Source organism: Ochlerotatus camptorhynchus, unplaced genomic scaffold, assembly GCF_037179485.1.
Source record: "Ochlerotatus camptorhynchus isolate MF236.1 unplaced genomic scaffold, CSIRO-AGI_Acam_v1.1 ptg000330l, whole genome shotgun sequence".
Taxonomy (NCBI): Eukaryota; Metazoa; Arthropoda; class Insecta; order Diptera; family Culicidae; genus Ochlerotatus; species Ochlerotatus camptorhynchus.
This window is the reverse complement of record NW_027040818.1, coordinates 5,004,872-5,027,892: the sequence shown is the minus strand read 5'-3', so window position 1 is coordinate 5,027,892 and position 23,021 is coordinate 5,004,872. Positions and strand designations below refer to the sequence as shown.

The window sequence follows — 23,021 nt, the reverse complement described above, 5'->3', positions numbered from 1 at the left end:
GTTTTTGTGTAATGAGGTGTAGGGGAAACAGCCCTATTGTTGCGGTACGTTAGCAGCGTTAGATAGAGACCTCCATACACAACAACAGGCTTCTAACGCTGCTAACGTACCACTACAATAGGGCTGTTGTGTGTATGTGTATGTGTATTCAATCTAACCCCCACTGGCCGGCAGTGGTATTATGGAAGAAATTTGCTTACAACAATCTTTGATGTTATAATTTGAAGCATGTTTAATCCGGGAGTTAGAAAGCGATAGCTCTACTGCAGATTCAGCAACCCATTTCAGAATGCCTGGTAATTCACGTCCATTCCGAGGTTACTTTCACATACAATAAGCCCCACATGTAAACACTACCGTTATCATATGAATAATGGTACTGCAAACACACTTCCAGATTTCGAAATGTGATGTTTCGAAATCTGGCGCGTATTTATATGGAAATATGCATTTATGATTGATTGTAAATCAAATGGATCTCACCAAATTCTGCCTCCAGGACCGGTTTGTTCACTCGCGGTAATCGAAAAAATCTTCCGCGTTGTTTTTACAACCCAACACGACATTTTGAATCACATTCGAAGTTTTTCATTTGCACCGAATTTTTGCTTGACACCTCATTCGCGTGCATCCTCCGGAAGGCAGAACGCCAGCACCAAGAAAAGAAAAAAAAAATACTCGGTAAAACTCTTCTTGGGAGGGAGGCAAAGCATCAAAAACAAACGAAATGAAAAACCAACCGACGCGACACCACAGGAACACAGCTTCTTGAAACAAATTCTTGTCCCAGATTTTTCACGTTAATTACAATATCACTAAAAAAAACTTCTTAAGACGTGATAGATCTTAATTTACACTTATCCACACGCGAATACTAATATTTGTTTGATTTGGTACAATTAAAAAATATGCGAAAAACAGATGAAATCAGCGCCAGCGAAAACAAAACCAACCGTTCGCGGGCAGAGCCTACTGCGTTTTTTCGTACAACAACAATAGGGCTGTTTCCCCTAAATCTAAAAAAAATGTGAAAAAAAATTGTGTCAGTTCCAATTGTAGTCGATGTCGATGTCGATGTCAAATTTAGTGCACATTGAACACAACAAAATAGCTCAACATTGATCAACCCAATGCAGCTACGTAGGGAAAGTTTTGTTAGTTCTTAACCATTACATTAAATTTAATTATCTCATGCGTAAGATGAACGGTGGTTTGATTATGCTAACATGAATTGTCGCGAGTTATCTTATCTTATCTTTCTTTATTAAAGTTGTTTTGAACCATGACCAATACCTGAAAAATTTAATATAAAGTATGATAGTCAAAAATGCATGCTACGTCATACTGCGGTTGTGTCTTTAACAACCCTTTAATTTTTTTTAAATGGCTAAATAATGCTTTGGTGTCTTCAGCAAAGTTGTAGAACTTATCACTACAAGAAAGCTTGCTCAGGACAATAACTTTCTATCTATTTTTTGAAGCAAGGTAAATCGTATTTTTCAAATATAATTGAGGGGTCATATGGGACATGGCTCCCAGGGGTCTCCCTTAGCTCAGTCGGTAAAGACGCAGCTACAAAGCAAGACCATGCTGGAGGTGGCTGGGTTCGATTCCCGGTCCGGTCTAGGAATTTTTCGGGTTGAAAAATTTCTCGACTTCCCTGGGCATAGAAGTATGATTGGACTTGCCACACAATTATACTAATGCAAAAATGGTACAGCTCTTAATTAATAACTGTGGAAGTGCATCTAGAACACTAAGTTGAGAGCACGCAATAAGCGATGCACACAATGCGATATGCAATAAGCTTGAAATGCGAAGAAGAAGAAGAAGATGGGACATGGCTCTAATGTTGGCCTATGAATCTAAGATTGAGCCCATCGCTAAAAATCTGCTATTTATCAATTTTATCTAGACGTCATTGGGACGGTACTAATTGATATTTTTGGTCGTTATTGAAAATGTAGTCGATTGCTGAATTTATGTATGGGCCCAAATTAGGCGCATTTAGGTCGACATTACATCCATTTCCCCTATATTAAATTTCGTTTGACATTTGACGTTTGACTAAACTTTATGTCAGAATTGACGCTCGTGAATGTCACTCTCAGATCAACTAAATGTAAATGAATTTTTCTGAGTGTGTAGGCAAAAATGTCATTTTTTTTTAGACCACCCTAACTCAGGCAGGTGCACCCTAAGGGTGGAATAAAAAAAAAGGGTCTAAAATTTATCGATAAGGAACAAATATTCAAGGCTTGAGCGAAATAGGAGCAAATTTCAGCAAAAATAGGAGCATATACCATTAAAACACTTTATGTAGCTTACGTTAGATCAATCCTCGAATATTCTAAAGGGTGTCCACGATGAAATTGCCACACACAAAATTGATTCGCAAAATTCGAGTTTTCATCCGATTGCCATCAAATTTTCAGGGATTGAGAAATAACTATTAAACTTCATTTTACCATTTTACTCGTATTTTATTTACAGTCCATACGCAAATGCCCGCACCTTGGCCTTAACCCCGGCCATAAGATTCTGCACAACCTGTGAATCAACCGTTTTTTGCATGTAAACCCATACTTTCTTCAGTTCCTCGACTGTCTTCACTACCTTAGGTCGTTTAAGAAGGTGCTGCTTCATAATCGCCCAGTACTTCTCGATGGGGCGGAGCTCCGGAGTGTTGGGAGGGTTGAACATTTTCGGCACGAAATTGACCTTATTGTTCGCATACCACTTCAGCACGTCCTTGGAGTAGTGGCATGAGGCCAAATCCGGCCAGAAGATTGTTGGGACGTTGTGGGCCTTCAGGAGAGGAAGCAGCCGCTTCTGGAGGCACTCTTTTATGTACACCTGTCCGTTCATCGTGTCCTGGGTCACGAAAGGTGCACTCCGCTTCCCGCACGTGCAGATGGCTTGCCAAACCAGGAATTTCTTCGCAGTGCGGACATGCTCCGGAACGCTGAACTTATACTTGGCCGTGAAAAACAGGTTGCCGGGCATCTGTTTGAAGTCGGCCTTCACATGTTTATGGCCTATGTTTCGTCGTCCATGATGCAGCATTCAACTTTCGTCAACATGTTGAGGTACAACTTCCTGGCACGGGTTTTGGCGGACTTGTTCTGCTTCTCGTCGCGATTAGGGGCCTTTTGTACCTTGAACGTTCGAAGCCCAGCCTTAGTTTTGGCCTTCTGGACAAAACTTCGGCTTAGGTGCAGCTTCTTAGCCACATCCCTAACGGAGGCGTTCGGATTTCGGTTGAAGGCCCCAACTACGCGGTTGTGATTTTTGGTGTTGTACGGAATACTTTTTCCTTCATTTCTGGGCTTCCGATCGGTGGTCAACCGTTCCTCGAACCGCTTAATCACTCGCGACACCGTGGAATTCGCGATTCCCAACGTTTTAGCGATGGAACGATGCGAGAGATCCTTGTTCTCGTGATGAATGCGCAAGATTTTATCACGCACGAGCTGTTCTTTCGACTCCATTTCCGCGAGTTTTGATCACAGGACTTTAAAACTTGCAGGATGTAAATAATGCACTATGAACTAAATCCACCCAAATTTTCATTAAATTCTACCCAACGGTTAAAAAGTTAGAGCAATTTCATAGTGTGGCAATTTCATCGTGGTCACTCTTTAGTGTAGTTTGGGCTCCCTACCAAGAACTTATAAAAATCGTATATAGGGTTAACTACCCTATTTCCGGCCTATTAAGCACAACCCGCACTTAGTCTTTCTTAATCTAGCGCAGTTTAGCACCAAACCACATAATTTGAAGTACAATGCGTCTCCATTGAGTCAACGCAATTGAATTAACATAAAATTAGAAATTACATGTTGGTATTAGTCAACAAATGTGTATAGTAGGTTGGATATGTTATGGTATAAACATTTACTACGTTTTCTTTTTACATTTAATAATTCTTAACAGGAACTTAAAAATAGGAGATGAGGAGGAATATAATCATTGGGTGAAAACACGCTTACACACACACAGCGAAAAATACTTCCATGGATACTTAAATCAATACTGAAACTGCCAAAAACATATACATTGAGAAAATACTTATAATGACACTACTCAGGGGGGGGGGGGTGCAAATAATAAAAAAACTGTCTACATAGTTAATGAACAGCCCCGAACTGTGGTTTGCTTAATATTTATTTCCCGGAAAAAAGTGATCGTCAAAGATCATGTCTTTTTCGAATTGTTGTTGTTAAGGGGGGTGGAGAGGTTGTTGTTAAAGAGGGGAAGGGGTTTTACATACATAATTTTCCAAGTCTCATTTCTCATTGTGGTGGTCATGCAACCTGGTCTATACAAGGTGTGGAGATCTAGCCCTCACGTATGTGTTGGTAGAGGGAAAAAGGTAAACATTGCGGGAGAGGATGACCACGACGTCATAGCAGTCGAAAGCAAATTTGTGAAATACGAAGTACAGCAAATTCTAGATATATTTGCATGATGATGGCGCTTGCTTGTATGATTTTGTAGAGTATCCGGGAAATATCAGCAGGCGTTTTGTATTTTTATAGTAACTCCTTACTTGGAAACGGGTAAAAACTCACCAGCAGGCTGCTTTTTCACGGTATACAGAGTGCTAATACATTATCTCTGTTGGCGTGTCAACGCAAGCGCGCCGCTACTGCGATCAGACAGCAGCTCAGTTTCGACTATTGCGCATGACATCGCGATGCGTAATAGGCGTGACAGATATTCACAGCGATGACAGGTTTGGTACTCAGGTATTGGTGAGTAGAATAGAGGAATGATTTGGCAGAAGAGATGATTCAGCACAAACATGGGAGAGTGGGAGAGGAATTGGACTGATAACAGGATTGATAGGAGAATGAGTAAACAAATAGTCTAGACAAAAAAGTAGAAGGCAAATGAAAGAACACAGGTTGCAGAAAGTAATTACTAAATTTACTACTGAAACATTATCCTAAATGTCTAAATTCCTCAGTGCTTATTTCTAAAATTATCAGGTAATTGGCCTTATGATAAAATCAAGTGAAATTTACTTAATCTAATATGTTTTTGGACAGGAGAGCATATGATAAATGGATTGCATATTTCCAACCTAAAACTAATATTCTTAAAACTACATTTTTTAAGGTAATTAAATACTGCTGAACTTATACAACTATTTATAACTAAATTTATTATAGTACGGTGAATTAGTACGGCAAAGAAGAGGTATAGACATACCATCAGGCAAACGAAACACATAGTACGGGACTAAACGTAAGTTTATGCATGAAAATATGTTTAAAAAACCGCATAACACACAGAAGCAAATGATTTAGTTCTTGCTAAATAAGGTTTAACTGCTAGATAACTGTTAAAATGAAGCATATTCTTTTTAGGATAATAATAATCTTCCGGACAGTAAATCAACCCCAGTACCGGTCGTTTTATTCCCGGGATTATTATTGCGGAATGTCCCGAAAAGTTGGCAATTTTCCAACAATCTCAACATTCAGTGGAAAAACATTCATGAATTCTGGCTTCATACAGAAATTCTATAGTTCATATTCAATTTCCAATGCAAAAGCTGATTAAAACAAACGTTGTGACGTAGCTACGCGCGTGTTTGAGCGTACGAAAGAAGCAAATCATGTGAAGCCAACTGAAAGCCGAATGAAAAACGAATTGCACTAATACGTACAGGCCATCAATTCCACACGTTGTATAGACCAGGTTGGTGGTCATGGTCGCGCCGTAATCCACCTTTAGCCGTTGATTTGGTCCTGCTGCAGGACCTTGTGCCACGCCGTCCGAAGCGGTAATGAGCAGAAGCAGGAAAGCAGCGCTGTTTTATATCTTTTCAGGTTCAAGCAGAATGATATACAACCAAGTGGTATTCGTTTATGATGACTGGGTTTGGGGAAAACGTTTAGTTCATGAAAACAGTGATAAAATAATCATTTGCGAATTTTTCAAAAGTTTTTTGATTAAAAATTGGAAAAGTATTTAATTCAGCAGATTTGTTAAGTATTATCCTATCGATTGGCGTATTTGGATTTTAATTTCATCTATAAATGACAAAGTTACAAACGTTCAAAACCTAACACGATTTCACCACACATATTGTTTTGATTTGTACCCCAGTATAGTCGACAAATACGTAGTTCTACGTCAAAAATCAGTTGCTACCCTTCAGTCCGCATCGTGCTCTCTTGCCGTGCGGATCTATTTGCTTTTTGCTTAAGGAAGTGTTACTACTACCTAAAGCTACAACAAATTTAAACAGCACTTTTCAGTGCTCAACCTGTAAAAATTTTCTACCTTGTTCAACTCCTCTTATTCCTCTTCGATCCTTGTTTGGACCCTACCCGAGGTAATCCTTCTTGGATATCGATTTGGAAAATTCCTCTTCGATCCTTCAGACTCTTATAGTAATCTGCTTGGAAGTCGTTTTGGATAAAAAATTTACTGCCGCCATGGCGCCTAAACGCAAAAGAAAGGGGCAAACTCTTGACCCCCCTTCTGAAGAAATTAATTTGAGTAATCAATTTGATTTGCTCACGGATGATGAGAATGATCCATCATCCAAGAAAAATTCTAGTAAACTTTCCCGGCTTAATGCCAAGAAGGAAAAGATTCCCCCTATTGTGATAACAACTACCGATTTCCATGCTCTTCGCATGGAACTTTTGAATTTCGTGAAAGTTAAGTTTTCACTACAAATTGAACGTCGGGGTGAATGCCGTGTATTGGCTGAAACCTTGGACGGATTTAAATGTCTTCTCAAGTATCTTACTGAGAAGAAGCACAAATTTTTTACTTACGACACCAAAACTGAACGTGTGTTCAAGGTTGTCATGAAAGGACTGCCCAGTGGTGAATCCCTGGATCAGATCAAAGATGAACTGGCAAAATTACTTGGAGTTGTGCCACTCCAAGTAATCAAAATGAAAATGAAATCCCGTCCTGGCGATTCGCGCAACGGGATTTCTAATGATTTTTATTTAGTTCACTTCAAGTCTAGTGAACTAAACAACCTTAAGGCCTTAGAAAAAGCTAGCCTTATGCTCCATGTCCGAGTGAAGTGGGAACACTTCAGGAAGACTGGAGGAAATTTCCAAAACCTCACCCAGTGCCGTAAGTGCCAGGGATGGGGTCACGGAACTAAAAATTGCTACATGCCAGCTAAATGCATGAATTGTGGTGATTCCTCTCACGCAAAGGACGACTGTCCTGTGAAGGAAGATCCTAAGAAATTTAAATGTTCAAATTGTGGTGAAAACCACAAATCCAATTTTTGGGAATGTAAGACTCGCAAAGCGATCCTACAATCTCGTTCTAACCGTCAGGTAGGAAACGCTCCACGTTTCCGACCAGGTACAAATTCCTCTGCTGTTAACAACGGTCAGCGAGGAACAAATTCTACATTCGTACCCGTAGGTACAAATATCTCCCCTGCTTCAAATGTTTCATCTGTACCTACTCCCCTCGCTGCTAACAATGTTCAGCGAGTTAATGGAGCTACCTATGCTGCTATTGCAGCGGGTAGAAATCAAAATACTAACCAACGTTCTAACGGAAATTTTGACAATTTTGACTTAGGAAGCATTACTGCCCCTAAAATGGAATTTTTACAGAATTCATTAATTGACATGATTTCTGATATGCTTAAATCTAACTCCATGTTTGATGCTATTCAAACTGGAGTAAAATTTGCTAATAATATTGTCATGACTTTAAAATTCAGTAATGGATTTTAAAGCATTAAACATTTTAAATTGGAATGCTCGATCTCTTAAAGATAATGAAGACGAGCTATTTAATTTTTTGAGAGTTCATAACGTGCATATTGCCGTTATAACTGAAACGTTCCTTAAACCTGACCATAAGGTTAAGAAGGACGCAAATTACTTGATTTATAGAAATGATCGTCTTGATGGACCCTGTGGTGGCGTTGCCATCATTATTCATAGACGAATCAAGCATAAAATTCTTTCTTCATTTGAAACCAAAGTTTTTGAAACTTTGGGAGTTTCTGTTGAAACAAAATTTGGACAACTTACGTTTATAGCTGCCTATTTGCCATTCCAATGCGTAGGCCAGCAAAAGAATTTTCTCAAGGGTGACCTTCAGAAACTTACCCGTCATAGGTCTAAATTCTTCATTATTGGTGATTTTAATGCAAAACACCGCTCATGGAATAATGCTCAAAGCAATTCCAATGGTAATATTCTGTTTGATGATTGTTCTGCAGGTTATTACACTATTCAATATCCAAACAGCCCAACATGCTTTTCTTCTGCAAGAAATCCCTCAACTATTGATTTGGTCTTAACTGATTCATGTCATCTTTGTAGCCAATTGGTTACCCATGCTGACTTCGGTTCTGATCACCTTCCAGTAACTTTTGAAATATCCCAAGAAATAATTTCTAATCCCAACAGCTTTACTTTCAATTACCATAGGGCTGATTGGGAGCAATATCGAACATTTATGGAATATAACTTCGATCCAAACATTCCTTTGCAAACCAAAGATGAAATTAATTATGCTCTTGAATCTCTGACTACTTCTATAGTTGAAGCAAGAGCTGTCTCAGTACCAAAATGCGAGGTTAAATTCGATTCAATTATAATAGACGATGATCTTCAGCTCTTGATCCGTCTTAAAAATGTCCGTAGGAGACAATTTCAAAGAACACGCGATCCTGCCATGAAAGTTATCTGGCGGGATTTGCAAAAACAAATTAAAAAGCGATTCTCTGCCCTGAGGAACAAAACTTTTGAAAATAATGTTTCTAAATTAGACCCGAGTTCCAAACCCTTTTGGAAACTCACAAAAATTTTGAAAAAACCTCAAAAGCCAATTCCAGCGCTTAAAGAAGGTGGTAAAATTTTGATCACAAATTTGGAAAAAGCTCAGAAACTTGCTAAGCAATTCGAGAGTTCCCATAATTTCAGTTTGGGTCTTACTAGTCCTATTGAGAATCAGGTTGCTCGGGATTTTCGGAATATTTTCTCTCGGGAAAATATTTTTGATGATTCCTGGGGGACTGATTTGGACGAAGTAAGGTCTATAACTAAAAAGTTTCAAAATATGAAAGCTCCAGGTGATGATGGAATTTTCTATATCCTCATCAAAAAACTCCCAGAGAGTACCTTGTCTTTCTTGGTAAAATTATTTAACAGATGTTTCCATTTGGCATACTTTCCTGATAAATGGAAAAATGCAAAAGTTGTTCCAATTTTGAAGCCGGATAAAAATCCAGCTGAAGCTTCTAGCTACCGCCCAATAAGTTTGCTTTCTTCAATAAGTAAACTTTTTGAAAAGATAATTTTGAATAGAATGATGCTTCACATCAATACGAACTCAATTTTTGCAGATGAGCAGTTTGGATTTCGCCATGGGCATTCAACTACTCATCAACTCTTAAGAGTTAACAATTTAATTCGTTCAAACAAATCTGAAGGCCACTCAACTGGAGTTGCTCTTCTAGACATAGAAAAAGCATTCGACAGTGTTTGGCATGAAGGTTTGATTGCTAAATTGAAAAAGTTTAATTTTCCACTTTATATTATGAAATTAGTTCAAAATTATTTAACTGACAGAACTCTGCAGGTAAATTATCAAAATTCCAAATCTAATCGACTACCTGTTAGAGCAGGAGTTCCTCAGGGTAGCATTCTTGGGCCTATATTGTATAACATTTTCACTTCGGACCTCCCTGATTTGCCTCAGGGTTGCCACAAATCTTTGTTCGCTGATGACACAGGCATTTCCGCTAAAGGAAGAAGTCTTTGTGTTATTTGCAGCAGACTTCAGAAAAGTTTAGATATTTTCTCTTCTTATTTACAAAAATGGAAGATTTCTCCCAACGCTTCCAAAACTCAACTTATAATATTTCCACATAAGCCCAGGGCTTCCTTTTTGAAACCTAGTAGTAGTCACATAGTCACTATGAACGGAGTTCCAATTTCCTGGTCAAACCAAGTGAAATATCTTGGATTAATACTTGACCATAAATTAACTTTTAAAGATCACATTGAGGGCATTCAAGCCAAATGTAACAAATATATAAAATGTTTGTATCCTCTTATAAACAGGAAATCCAAACTTTGCCTGACGAATAAACTTCTAATATTTAAATAAGTTTTTAGACCGGCCATGCTTTACGCTGTGCCAATATGGTCTAGTTGCTGCACTACCAGGAAAAAAGCACTTCAAAGGATTCAGAACAAAATTCTGAAAATGATTTTGAAGTTGCCTCCCTGGTACAGTACTACCGAAGTACATAGAATTTCGAATGTTGAGACTTTAGCACAAATGTCCAACAAAATAATTAATAATTTCCGGCAAAAATCGTTACAATCCTCAATTGCAACGATTAATTCCCTTTATACTTAGATAAGATTTAGTTTTAGTTATTTAGTTTTAAGCTATCAATTGTTATACTGACATGCAGGTTTAAAAAACCTGTTTAAAATACTGAATTGCCAAGACAGGAACAATGTAAAAACACTTAGATATATATCATAACAATTAAGGCTGGTAAGTTACTGTAGTAACTGGAGCACCTAGGTTAAAAATGAAATGTAATTTATTTTGAATTTGGAACAAATAAAGAGTTAAAAAAAAAAAAAAAAAAAAAGTTGCTACCCTGAATACCATAAAACATTTATTATCAATACGTTTGGGTTCGCTTGATGATAAAATTTTGCTAAAACGCTCTAAAATTGGATAACATTTATAGCTCTTTATTTGAAGATGGAAATAGTAAATATGTACAAAACTCGTAAGCAAATAAAAAACGTATCGCAAAAATGGCATGTTTCTACCATTTACAACAATTCCACTTCTCTAGTGAATGTTCTCTGATGTCGTAGGCCAAGCTGTGGAAGAGGCTTTCGCCTCGTATAACGGAGCATCTCTTTCCATTGTTCTCTTATGCATACAAAGGACATAAGTGTCGATGAATTCTGATCCTAGTTTTTGCATGCGATGTTCCTAAATCTAACCGTAGCCGAGCGCTAAGGGCGAAGACATCAGACGTACCGACGACGACGACGACGACTATGACGACGTTGTTGCAATGTTTAGCTGTAAAGACTGGAACGCGCAAAAATTGGTCGACAAAAAAAATCGTTTCTTTCAGTCAAAATCTCAACAACTCACAAAAATCTTCTTATTTTTCCTCTGGTAGTTCAATTCATATATCTAAGGGAAAAAATGTTCGTTTGTTCTTTTGGTTTGCCATATCCGAACTGCCGTGCCTTCCGCTTAACCCCTTCCATTAAATTTTGCACAGTGGTCTCATCGAATTTATTCGCCGCGGAAAGCCAGTAAGATTTAAACTGCTGCTCGTTTTCCATGGATTTATTAGTTTTTTGACGTTGGATAACGTCTTTCGGCAACATACGGGGGTACAAAATTGAAAACAGTCATTTTGGATGAGTTACGAAAAATTAAAAGATTTTGAACGATAATAACTCAACCGTCTCTCGATAGATTTACGAGATAATGGCATCAATCGATTGGAAATATTTCTTACAATTTGCTGAATGTTTCAAAACTATTGATTTCATTCTGTAAACTATTGAAAAATGGTTAAAAGTAAACCATTGTCTAAAGATGGTGAAAATCGATTGATTTTTTATATTCTTATACTTTCTCCAACCGAGACATCAGATGCGAGTATCTGACACCTCTGATATTTTCTGTTCTACTATATAAGCGTCCAACAAGGTCGCCCGTTCCATCATTGTCTATCCGATCGTCGACCCAGCAGCAGAGCAGCAGTACCAGAGCAGCGGAAGCAGAGCAACGGCAGCAGAGCAGCGGCAGCAGAGCCTGGGGGCGAAAGGGCAACTACGCCGAGTGCGTTGGTGCCAGTGCTCCGGTATACTGGGCCGCCGTCATGGAATGCCCAGCTGCTGCATTTCTCAGTCGGTCGTATTCACCGTTTGCTCCGCAAGGGCAACTACGCCGAGCGCGTTGGAAAAATTTATTAAACATTATAACAACATTATCAAGAAAGAGTTTAACGATTAATTTTCTAATTGCGAAGATTCAGCAGAGCCATATTTTATCTCGAAAAATAGTTTTAAAATTCTTAACAACTAGAATCTTGAAAACATAATAAAATTTACTTAGAAAGTACCATATGTTATTTTCTAGTGGATTGGGCAAAGACCTTTTCACTTTGATGCTACATGAAAATAAAGTGAAATTCATTTCCAAATCATATACCGGACCCGGCTGTGTTTGTTTTCAAAATCTCGAAAACAAACCCCCGCACACGTTCTACTTCGTTACTTCTAGACTAAAATTTGAAAGGGGCGGAAGAGCCAAAATGTAAACAAACCATATTTTGGCACATATAGAAAGAACAGTTCACAAACTACTCGATAAACACGAAAAAGTAGAAGTAAATATCACTTCATATCATCAAAAACGTTTCTTCTTACATGGCGGATTTCCAACTTTCAACTCGATGATGCAACTGGTTGTTACGCCTTGCACCAGAACAACGAATTATATTGTTTTAATATGCCAAACGTATTGATTCTGTAGTATCTAGTCACGCCCGATTCATTTGAAACGCATCCGATTGATATTTCACGTGTAAACAACGAACAAAAAGAAGATCAAAAAAATCTCCGGGCGTAATTCCACTCTCACAAAATTTACGAACGAAGAACCAAGGCGGAACAACAAACAAAAAATCCCGATGGTGTACTTCCACGGCGTATCACCAGTGTTGGCAGTTCAAAGTGTGGAAGATCTGGGGGGTAACAACATGTATGAAATTATCAGAGCGTATGATGTTTTCTTCTCAATTTCACGACAAAGAAAACTTTTTTTGAGTTTTTATTTATGCATGATGATAGATTACACTATTAACTACATGTCAAGCTTATAAAATCATCCAGAAAATGGAAAGTCGTGAAATAGGATTAATTTTTAAGTCATCAAAATTCGGAAGCGATTTTCTCGATATGGTTTTTTTGGAGTTCCGCCCTTTCCAAATGTTAGTCTAGACTTAATCTAGACTAGAACGGAACGAAAGGTCACTTCAACTCTTTTGAATTATTGTGGTGGCGCTCAAAAGGGCCGGTTTTGTCAAGATACGACGAGCCAGCTGGATGTCCTTCGGCATGATAGTAACGCGCTTGGCGTGGATGTCACACAGATTGGTATCCTCGATCAGACCGACCAGATAGGCCTACTGCAGAGCCATAAAAGCTGAGCTCTGGAAGCGCAGATCGGTCTTGAAGTCCTGGGCAATTGCACGGACCAGACGTTGGAAAGGCAACTTTCGGATCGGCAGTTCGGTGGATTTCTGATAGCGACGGATCTCACGCAAGGCGACGGTGCCTGGCCGGTAGCGATGGGGTTCTTTACTCCTCCGGTGGCTGGAGCGCTCTTGCGAGCGGCCTTCGTTGCCAACTGCTTGCGAGGAGCCTTTCCTCCAGTGGACTTGCGAGCGGTCTGCTGAGCTGGTTGTGATGTGTATGCAATGAAAGCACACTGTGGAATAAAAAATAAAAATAGTTTAGTTTTAGTTTAAATGATCTTTATTTTAGTTTAACTTGGGCGATTACCATATAAATTTTTACTAAGTGATTTAATTGCTTTCTTCATCTTTAGGTATGGGCAAAATTCAAAATTTGTTTTACAGAATTAGTCCTAGACTTAGTACACGGTCGACCACCTTGGTGGGATTGGTTTGTTTTGTTTTTAGAATTTGAAGAGAAACTACTTAATACTACTATTTACAGCTTAAAACTAACCTACTCTACTATATACACTTAACCTACTATGTACAAATTGCTTATTAAAGCATGTTCAGAAAGATTGCATTTTTGAATAAATTTAGTTGTCATATCATCAATTTTGGAATCTACTTTGGGAATTTCTGCCTCTTGATGGAGGTCTGCTATTCTTGTGTCGAATGGACGATCTAGGATCATCCTCAACACTCTATTCTGTGCAACCTGGATTTTGTTCCTGTGGGTCTGAGCGCACGATTCCCACACCGGGGCGGCATAGAAGATCGCGGGGGCTATGATCTGTTTGTAAACAGCCAGTTTGTTTTGCCTTGAGAGGCGGGATCTGCGGCAAATGAGTGGATACAAACACCTAACCAAGGCGGAGCACTTAACTAGGGTTTTCTCTATGTGCGAGCGGAACAGGAGCTTCTCATCGAACAACATCCCGAGATAAGTAACATCAGTGGACCACTCGACCCTTGTACCATCCATTATTACGGTACAGGAGGGAGACGGTTTAAGTTTTGGCGATTGTCTGTGAAGGAACATGATTGCTTGGGTTTTCGAGGCGTTGATTTTGATTTTCCACGTGGTGGCATAATCAGTAAAGGTGTCAAGGCATCGTTGGAGCTTGTTCGTAATTTCACGAGGCATCCTACCCTTGACGGCTATCGCGGTGTCATCTGCGAACAGAAAGAACACGCAACCGTCTCCTAGAGGAGGGATGTCCGACGTGTAGATGCTGTAAAGCAGTGGTCCCAGCAGACTCCCTTGCGGAACACCTGCTGGGATCGGAAATTGTCCCGAAAGGGAACTATTCAACGACACCCTGAACGACCTTTGCTGGAGATAGTTACGGGTGATTTTCACAAGGTATGGTGGAAAGTTGGAGTTACAAAGCTTGTATATAAGTCCGTCGTGCCAGACATTGTCAAACGCCTTTTCGACGTCTAACAAGGCCATGGCTGTGGACTTGGATACAGCTTTGTTACTCCGGATGTTATTCATCACCCGCACTAGCTGATGATTGGTGGAATGCCCCTTACGGAACCCGAACTGTTCCGGAAGAAGAATGTCATGTTCCTCCACAAACTTGTTTAGTCGGCTGAGGATCAATTTTTCGAACAGCTTGCTCAGCGCTGAGAGCAGGCTAATCGGTCTGTAGCTTGACGGTAGTGAAGGGTCTTTCCCAGGTTTGCGGATCGGGATGATTTTTGCCACCTTCCAGATGCTTGGAAAGTAGTGCAGCTCCAAGCATCTGTTGAAGGTGGCAGCTAGCAGCGAGTGCACCCTCGGGCTGAGATTTTTCAACGCTAGGTTGAATATTCCGTCAAACCCGGGAGCCTTCATGTTCTTACTGTATTTCAGCGCTGAGCAAATTTGTTCCTCTGTAATCCGTTCTTCTGGAGGGACGGCACAAGGGGAGGCATCTAACGTCAGGACGCACTGCGCAACCTGGTTCTCGAGTGGACTTGGGATTTTAGAGCCAAGCAAATGCTACTGGGCAATGTGCTCCCCAATCGCATTGGCCTTCTCTTCGTTGGTGATAAGCCGTTCGTCATTGACTCTAAGTGGTGGAATGGGCTTGGGGTGAGACTTCAGCACCTTGGCAACCTTCCAGAATGGTCTGGAACGGTCGTCCAGGTTCTGAACGAGCCGCCCGAAACTCTCGTTCCGGATTGAGACCATTCTGGAAGCGATCTGCCGATTCAGATCGACCATTTCGTATTTACGCTGCAGATCCCCAGTCCGCTGAAACTGGCGTCTACGAACATTTCTGAGCCGAATCAAGAGTTTGGTGTGGGAATCAATTGCTTGAAACTTACCCCTCACAGGAACTCGTCGAACGCACTCTTCGTCAGCCACGGATATGGCTTGATGGAGACCCTCCAGGGCCCGGTCGATGTCATCCACTGTGTCGAGCGGTGGGTTGTCGTCGATGTGGCGGTCGACCACGCGTCGAAACTGGACCCAGTTGACTCGATGGTAGTCCTTCCGCTGGCACGGTGCAGGGGCCACGTTGTAGCCCAGCTCGGTCAGCACCGGTTGGTGGTCCGAACTCAGGTCGTTGACGGCAACCGGCTTGGCTAATCTGGTGTTTGCCAAGAACAGGTCCAGCGTCGATGGGTTGCCCGTCGGTGATGTGAAGGATGGTTCGTCCGGAAACCAGACGGAATAGAGACCATGCTGGGAATGGTCGAATAGCAGGCGGCCGTTCTGGTTCTGCTGGTAGTTCCGCCAGGCCTCGTGCCGGGCGTTCAGGTCCCCTCCGATTACAAAGCGGGCATTGGTGTGGGTTATGATGGCAAGGTCGTTCTTGAACTGCTGTGCTGTACCATTGCTAACGGTACATTGCCGGGGGCAGTAGACGGCGATGAACCGGACGTTTCCGGTCGATGTTTCCACCTCAACGCCGACGGCCTCGATGATGGAAGTGCGGTAGTGGGGTAGGGTGCAGTACTTGATGCCTTTCTTGATGATGACCGCGACACCGCCCCCCCTGGAGCTGGTGCGATCAAGCCGGACAATGCTGTGGTCGGGCAGCCAGAAGCTGTCACCGGTCTTGAGGTGAGTCTCGGTGAGAAGGCCCACGTCGATGTCGTGCTTGCGGAGGAAGTCTGCAAGCTCAATGTTTTTCGCCCCTACGGAGCGAGCGTTCCAGTTGGCGATCTTTATGGGTTCACGGTCCATAATTAGCGACAAAGGAGATGATAGCTTGGAGCTGTTGTGTTCTTGTTGCGCAGGTGCGCTTGATGATGATGGCCTGGGCCAACAGTGTGACGATCTCATCCGTTGACAGCGGAGAATCGTCTGTAGCTTCACCGGTTGTACCGGCCAATCCCGGAGCAGGGGGATCCGTCGATGGCCCGGAGGCTTGACCGGGAACTGCAGCGGCAGCCAACTGTTGGTTGAGCGGGAGCGGCGGCAACACTGGAATTGGCCGTGATTGTACCGGTGATAACGGAGGAAAGTTCTGCGCGTTGTTTTCTGGAACCTTCTTGCGACCGGGCTGGCTGTTGGACGAGGCCTTCTTCCGGATCTCGGCGTATTCGGCCCGCTTCGGACAGGCCTTACTTGAGGCCTTGTGGGCGGCACCGCAGTTGGCGCATGTGGGAGTGGCTTCCTCGATGCTGTCGCAGTTGTCGATCTTGTGGTTTTTGCCGCATTTGATGCAGCGGCTGGCCATGCGGCAATTCCTGGTGCCGTGCCCGAACAATAGGCAGTTCGAGCACTGAGTGACGCCACGGTGGGTGGGTTTATACCGCTCCCACTTCACTACGATGTGGAACAGTGTGCGTGTCGTCTGGAGATCCTTCACGGTTGTGGAGTTCTTCTCCAGATGGACCAGGTAGAGCTGGTCACGATACTTGATGGCCTTGCTGCGGGTCATCTTGTGGACTTCGACCGGCTTGAGGCCGTTCGCCTTAATCTCGTCCATTAAGGTGGTGGTGTCCATGTCGTGGAGCCCGCGCAGCACCACTTTCAGCGGCTTGGTGGCCTCGATGTCGTGGGAGAAGTACTCCAGCTTCATCCTGTCCAAGAGGGCCTGGACTGCGTTGTAGTGATTTTCGGCCGAGACCATCAGTTTGTAGCCTTCCGTGCACCGTTGAATGGTGCAGCGAAGGCCCTGCTTAATGTAGAAATCCAGCTGCTCCCATAGCCCGGGAGGGAAGCCCTTCACATAGAAGGGTGGCAACTTAACTTTTTTCGGCACCGTCTCAGGGTCCGACTGCGGCTGGGCTCCGTTCTGCAGGGCGGAGAACGGATTGTTGCTCAGCAGCTTTTTTGCTGCTGATACGGTGGCGCTGCTGTCTTCAGGTCTGGGTCGTTTAGTTCCGGGAGGCCCCGGCTGCGGGTCCGCAACGCCTGTCGGGATGGGCAATGGGGTTTTCTTCTGCTTCTTCTGGGCTGGCTCGGTGGTCGCGCCGTCTCCTGGGAGAGTCTGTTTTCCCGGTAAACCGGCACTCGCGTTACCGCGCGATTTCTTACCCATGGCTGGGTCAGCGAGAGCGTCACTACACAACGCGGAGCTAATTCGACTTGCGAACGAACGAACGAAACTAGAGAGAATTTAAATCGACTGAACTGCTCAACAGTCTGGCAGCGAATGATGATAAAAAAAAAAAAAAAAAAAAAAAAAAAAAAAAAAAAAATCACTTCCATTCTGTTTTATAACATGCGTTTGCTGTGTTCAACCAATCAGAAACGATGAAAGAACAAGAACACAACAACTAACCAAAAGAATTTAACCCTCAAGTAGGTATAAAACAGCCAAAATTTGAAATTTTTGTTCACTTTTGTTTCAACCTTCATCGACGTTACAATTGTCATACTAGGAAATTACTGGACGCGGCAAGGGTGGAAAAGGACTTGGCAAAGGAGGAGCCAAGCGTCACCGAAAAGTGTTGCGTGACAACATCCAGGGCATCACTAAACATGCAATCCGTTGTTTGGCTCGTCGTGGTGGAGTTAAGAGAATTTCCGGTCTCATTTACGAAGCAACCAGAGGAGTGCTGAAGGTATTTCTGGAAAACGTTATTCGTGACGCCGTTACTTACACCGAACATGCGAAGAGGAAGACTGTCACCGCCATGGATGTCGTTTACGCTCTGAAGTGGCAGGGCTCTGTACGGATTCGGGGGTTAATTTAGTATCATCGACTCAGAACAAAAAACCGGCCCTTTTCAGGGCCACCATATAAATTTAATAGGTGTTTTAGAATTGACTTTCTTGCCAGAATGTGAAAGGTTGAAGTGATGTGATGGAGCGTTCATCAATCTGCGGGTGTTAAGCTTAAATCAACGTAGGTCCTGCTGGTTACCGCTACTAATCCAGTACCGACAATATTCTGCATACATTTTGGTGTGGTAGTTCCAGATACGTCGTGGACTTCCGGAATCGAGAGAAGAAATTAATGAAAACGCCTGAGTTGTCCGAACGCGCTTTGGGGAAAGATATCGCAAAAGAGTTATTAAGGAATATTCCTAAAATATACACAATTAAGTACAACACATAACAGACGTTATCCAACGCCAACCCTGCGGTCGTATCTAGTATACAACCTTTCCAACTTTTTAGATTCCGTTTGACCAAGGCCCAATACTGTTCGATAGGGTGGAGTTCTGGGCTGTTGGGAGGGTTGTGGTCTTTGGGTACCACAACCACGTTGTTCGCATCGTACCACTCAATTGTCTTTTTCCCATTGTGGCAGCTCGCGAAGTCCGCCCGGAACAGCACAGGTCTATTATGTTGCTTTAGGAATGGCAGCACCCACTTTTCCAGGCACTCCTGGACGTAGATCTCTTGATTGATGGTTCCCGTAGTAATGAAAATGCCGCTTTTTAGACCACACCTGCATATGGCCTGCCAGACGAGATATTTTTTATCGGAAACTTCGATAGTTTGATGGTTTTGAAAATTTCAGCCACCTTCTCTTTTCCTGATGCGGTATAAAACTCCTGTCCCGGAAGCTGCTTGAAATCCGCCTTCACATAAGTTATGAGCAGATTCGTATACAGCTTTCGGGACCGCTGCTTTACCGACGTGTTTTGTTTGTAATCTCGGTTCGCCACCTTCACCTTCTTAAACGTTGACAACCCGGCTCGTTTCTTGACCCACTGCACAGTAGTATGGGAGACATTTAGCTTGCCAGCGACGTCCCGGATGGAGAGGTTAGGATCCCGCTTATATTTCATCGCCACCTTCTTCGTCAAGCTCTACAGTAAAAGTATGGATGTCTGTCAGATGTTGTTCCAATCGAACCGGCTTAATGCACCGCTTTGCTCGATTGGAACAGCTTTTTTCAGTTTTGTGGTGACATTCGTCCATACTTTACCTAGAGGGCTTTACTTCTTCGTCGTCGTTGCCACGTCCAGATTAGATTTCTGCCGCTTCCAGGATTCCGGACGGTCGACAGACGCTCCCCGAACACTTTTAAAACGTTTTTCACGGTCGATTTGGCCACATCCAGCAATTTTGCCAACTTGGCGCGTGAGAACTTCGAGCAAAATTTTTACACGCTGCTCCTCTTGCTTGGACGTCATTTTGAAAACTGGAGCAAACGGCGAAAACTCATCATAGCAATCATTGTATATACACTCAACTTCCAAATGCAGCATTTCAGGTTTTTTATGCATTTTTAACAGAAATACACCAATTTGAAGTTGACAAATTTTTGCGCGTTCCAGCCTTTAGTCTAGCACCCGCATCAGCACCAAAGGGAAATTCAGTAATGGTAAAAGTGAGTGCTTTTTTGTTGTTGCCCTATATTGTCCACCATGTACCGGTTAAGAAATCCGTGTCTCACACTCTCGTTGGGATGAACCTTGCATAAATCATCAGATCAACAACTTGAAGATCGCTGCCTACAATATTTACTACTTCAGGAGAAATGAGGTAATATTTTTAAATAAGTAGTATTTTTAAATTTACCAAAGCAAAACCAACAAAGTAGCTAAATGGCTTTACTACTGAGTACTGGTTAGTGAAATAACAGTCATTGCATTCCACAGTAAGCATAATTTATGATTTACTTCATCAACTGAGTCAATGTCAAATAAACTCTGATATGGTGTGTCACTTATTCAAAAACAGACAAACATAAAGAACCCGGCAGCTGTTATCGGTACAGCATTCTGTCTTCTCAACGCATAAATATGTACATACGTCCATGCGATGTGTAAGTGGACCAAACGAAGTGCATTTCCCCCGAACAGTAATGTTTACGTCGTCGTCCTGGTCGTCGTCGTTGGCGGCAGCGAATGGAGCATTCCCAGTGCTATGGCGCGCGGACAGCGTGGCGCCAGTGGAGCCGGCCAAAAAGCACGCTCACCAAACATGGATGATTTATGGCGGGAAGCGAGAGCTTAGAGAATACGCAAGCATTCAGCCAAACGGTCGACCATTTGGCCACATGTAGCACTGGACCGCCAGAGGCTGCATTTCAATCGTGTGTCTGCTTTTGCGACAACTAGCCCAATAGCTAGAAATTAAAGAGGGCTTTCCGGAAAACGGTACCACTTAAAGCGAACGCACTTTTGGCTATTTTGAAGCACCATCCCGTAACCGCGAAATCAAGATGGATTACTGAAGACAAAAAAGTTGAAAGCTCCCAAAATCCCCCGAGAGTGCCTCCCTCGCACTCCGGTGGATAAATCAACACATGAGTGCACTGCATGAGACTCATATCTCACGCTTGGTGTAGCAATTATGAGCTAAAATGCACTGGCTCTCAAACGGGCGCTGCTGTTGCCCATACACATATGATGCACAGGAGTAAATGATGAATGGTGAATTCAGGGAAGGTTAAAAGTGCGGATGGGAGTTAAATTGCACTTCAAAAGCGTTTTTCGAAATGAAAATGTATTTTTTGAGTGCCTCCCCAGAGATGCTCATTTATGTTCTTCCTCCTGGCATATTATGCTCGTTCTGGAATTTAATCCTGCTTGTTGGAAACACAGAGAGGTCGGAAAAATGCCAATCCGAGCCGAATTTCTACCGGTCCTAGGATCGAACCCACCATGCTCAGTCGAGTGTGCTCTTTGACTGGTTCTAAGCATTTACGCTTCTTTTGCGAGCGTTTTGACTGCTATCAACTGAATTTTCCTATTGTGTGACAAACACAATGATACTCCATGCTCACGGAAGTCGAGAAAGCTTTCAACCCGAAAGATTTCCTCGACCAGATCAAACCCACCGCCTCCGGTCAGAAAATTCTCGTCCACGTGAAAAGTGAAAGCCAGGCCAGAAACCTGGCTAAAATCGAAAACCTAGCTCAAGGAATTTCCACCAAAGTGTACGAGCACAAAACTCTTAACTCGTGCAAAGTAGTGGTTTTTTGCCAGGACATAAAGTTTGACAGTGACCAAGACTTACTCGAAGACCTTTCGAAAACAGGAATAACTGAAGTTCGGCAGATTATGAAAGGACGCGATGAGAACAAAACTCCCACTGGAATTTTTGTCCTCACTGTCAAGGGTACGGTTCCACCTAAAGAAGTAAAAATTGGGTACATTCTGTTGGAAACAAGACCGTGGTATCCGAACCCTTTGAGGTGCTTCGTGTGCTATTAGATTCGGGCATATCGGAAAAAAAAACTGTAACAGTGAAAAAAAAAGTGTAACAAATGCGGTGAGGCATTCCATGAAATCTGTGAAAATGCAGAAAAATGTGTTAACTGTGGTGATTCTGATGGAGCATTCTTCAAAGGGTGCCCAGCATTCAAGAAAGAAGTAGCTATCACCAAAGTGAAAGTGGACAGAAATATTAACTTTTGGGAAGCTAGAAAAATAGTGGAAAGCGAAAATAAAATCACGTATTCAGATTCCATTAAAAGTGCATTAACCAAACAATTTGATGAGAAGATCAAACAATTAAATGAAGAAAAGAAATCCTACGCGGAAGCACTAAGGTTAGATCTGCAGAAACAGTTCGAACAAAAAATGAAGGAAATGGAAAATAAGCTCATGGAAATGCAAAACCAGTTTGAACAGGCAGTTATGCCTACAGAGAAGAAAAACAAAAAAGAAAAACGGCAGAAAAGGAGCTCGAAATTTTCAAAGAGAATTATTCCAAACTGGAGAACACACTGAAACTCTACGGATACAAACCATCAGGAAAACACACCAGGAGCCAAGGCAATCCCATCGAATCTCCCCCAAGGAAAAAGAAAGGTATCGATAAGATGAAAAAAATGGGAAACGGTTGAGTACGTTAACTCAGAATCGGATGTCAGCTCTCAAGAGGGTGACGATGATGAGATGCAACCCTAAACCCAATAATTGTCATCAAAACAACTAGAATGGATCCAACAGCAAACAGAAAATCAACCGAAATTATTCAATGGAATTGTAATGGTGTCAGAAAACAAGACGCAGAATTACGGATATTGATTAATGAGTACAAGCCATCTCTAATCAGTCTACAAGAAACAAGAACAAACAGGTCAAACGAACACTCAATTCCTGGTTACGATACCTTATTCTGCCACCGTCCTTCAGGACAAGGTGGAGTTGCTATTGCAATCAAACATGGAATAAAATACTCAAAAATTCAACTAAACACAAGTCTTGAAGCAATAGCTATAAAAATCAACCTACCTCGAAAAATGACTCTCTGCAGCATATATCTGTCACCAAATCAGATAGTTAACAAAAAAGAACTTGACAACATAATTAACCTTATCCCCAAGCCATTTATTATATCGGGAGACTTCAACGCTCCCCATAGTCTATGGGGATCAAATAGAGATGATTGCAGAGGAAAAATGATCGCCGA

General features: G+C 42.1%; 1 protein-coding gene and 1 pseudogene across 1 annotated transcript; one reads left to right on the top strand and one right to left on the bottom strand.

Annotated features, from left to right (window-relative positions):
• Positions 1–13,048: 13,048 nt before the first annotated feature.
• On the bottom strand, positions 13,049–21,381 carry LOC135708543 (uncharacterized). The gene is made up of 3 exons (XM_065230645.1): positions 21,367–21,381; positions 13,336–13,503; positions 13,049–13,198 (listed from the first exon to the last, which is right to left on the bottom strand). The coding sequence occupies exons 1-3, from the start codon at positions 21,379–21,381 to the stop codon at positions 13,049–13,051; spliced, it is 333 nt and encodes a 110-aa protein (XP_065086717.1).
• On the top strand, positions 21,380–22,516 carry LOC135708542 (uncharacterized; annotated as a pseudogene).
• The last annotated feature ends 505 nt before the right edge of the window (positions 22,517–23,021 follow it).

Coding starts and splice junctions, on each gene's coding strand:
- LOC135708543 (XM_065230645.1), bottom strand. Junction 13,199..13,335: donor GCCAGGCACCGTCGCCTTGC/GTGAGATCCGTC, acceptor GCTCTGCAGTAG/GCCTATCTGGTCGGTCTGAT.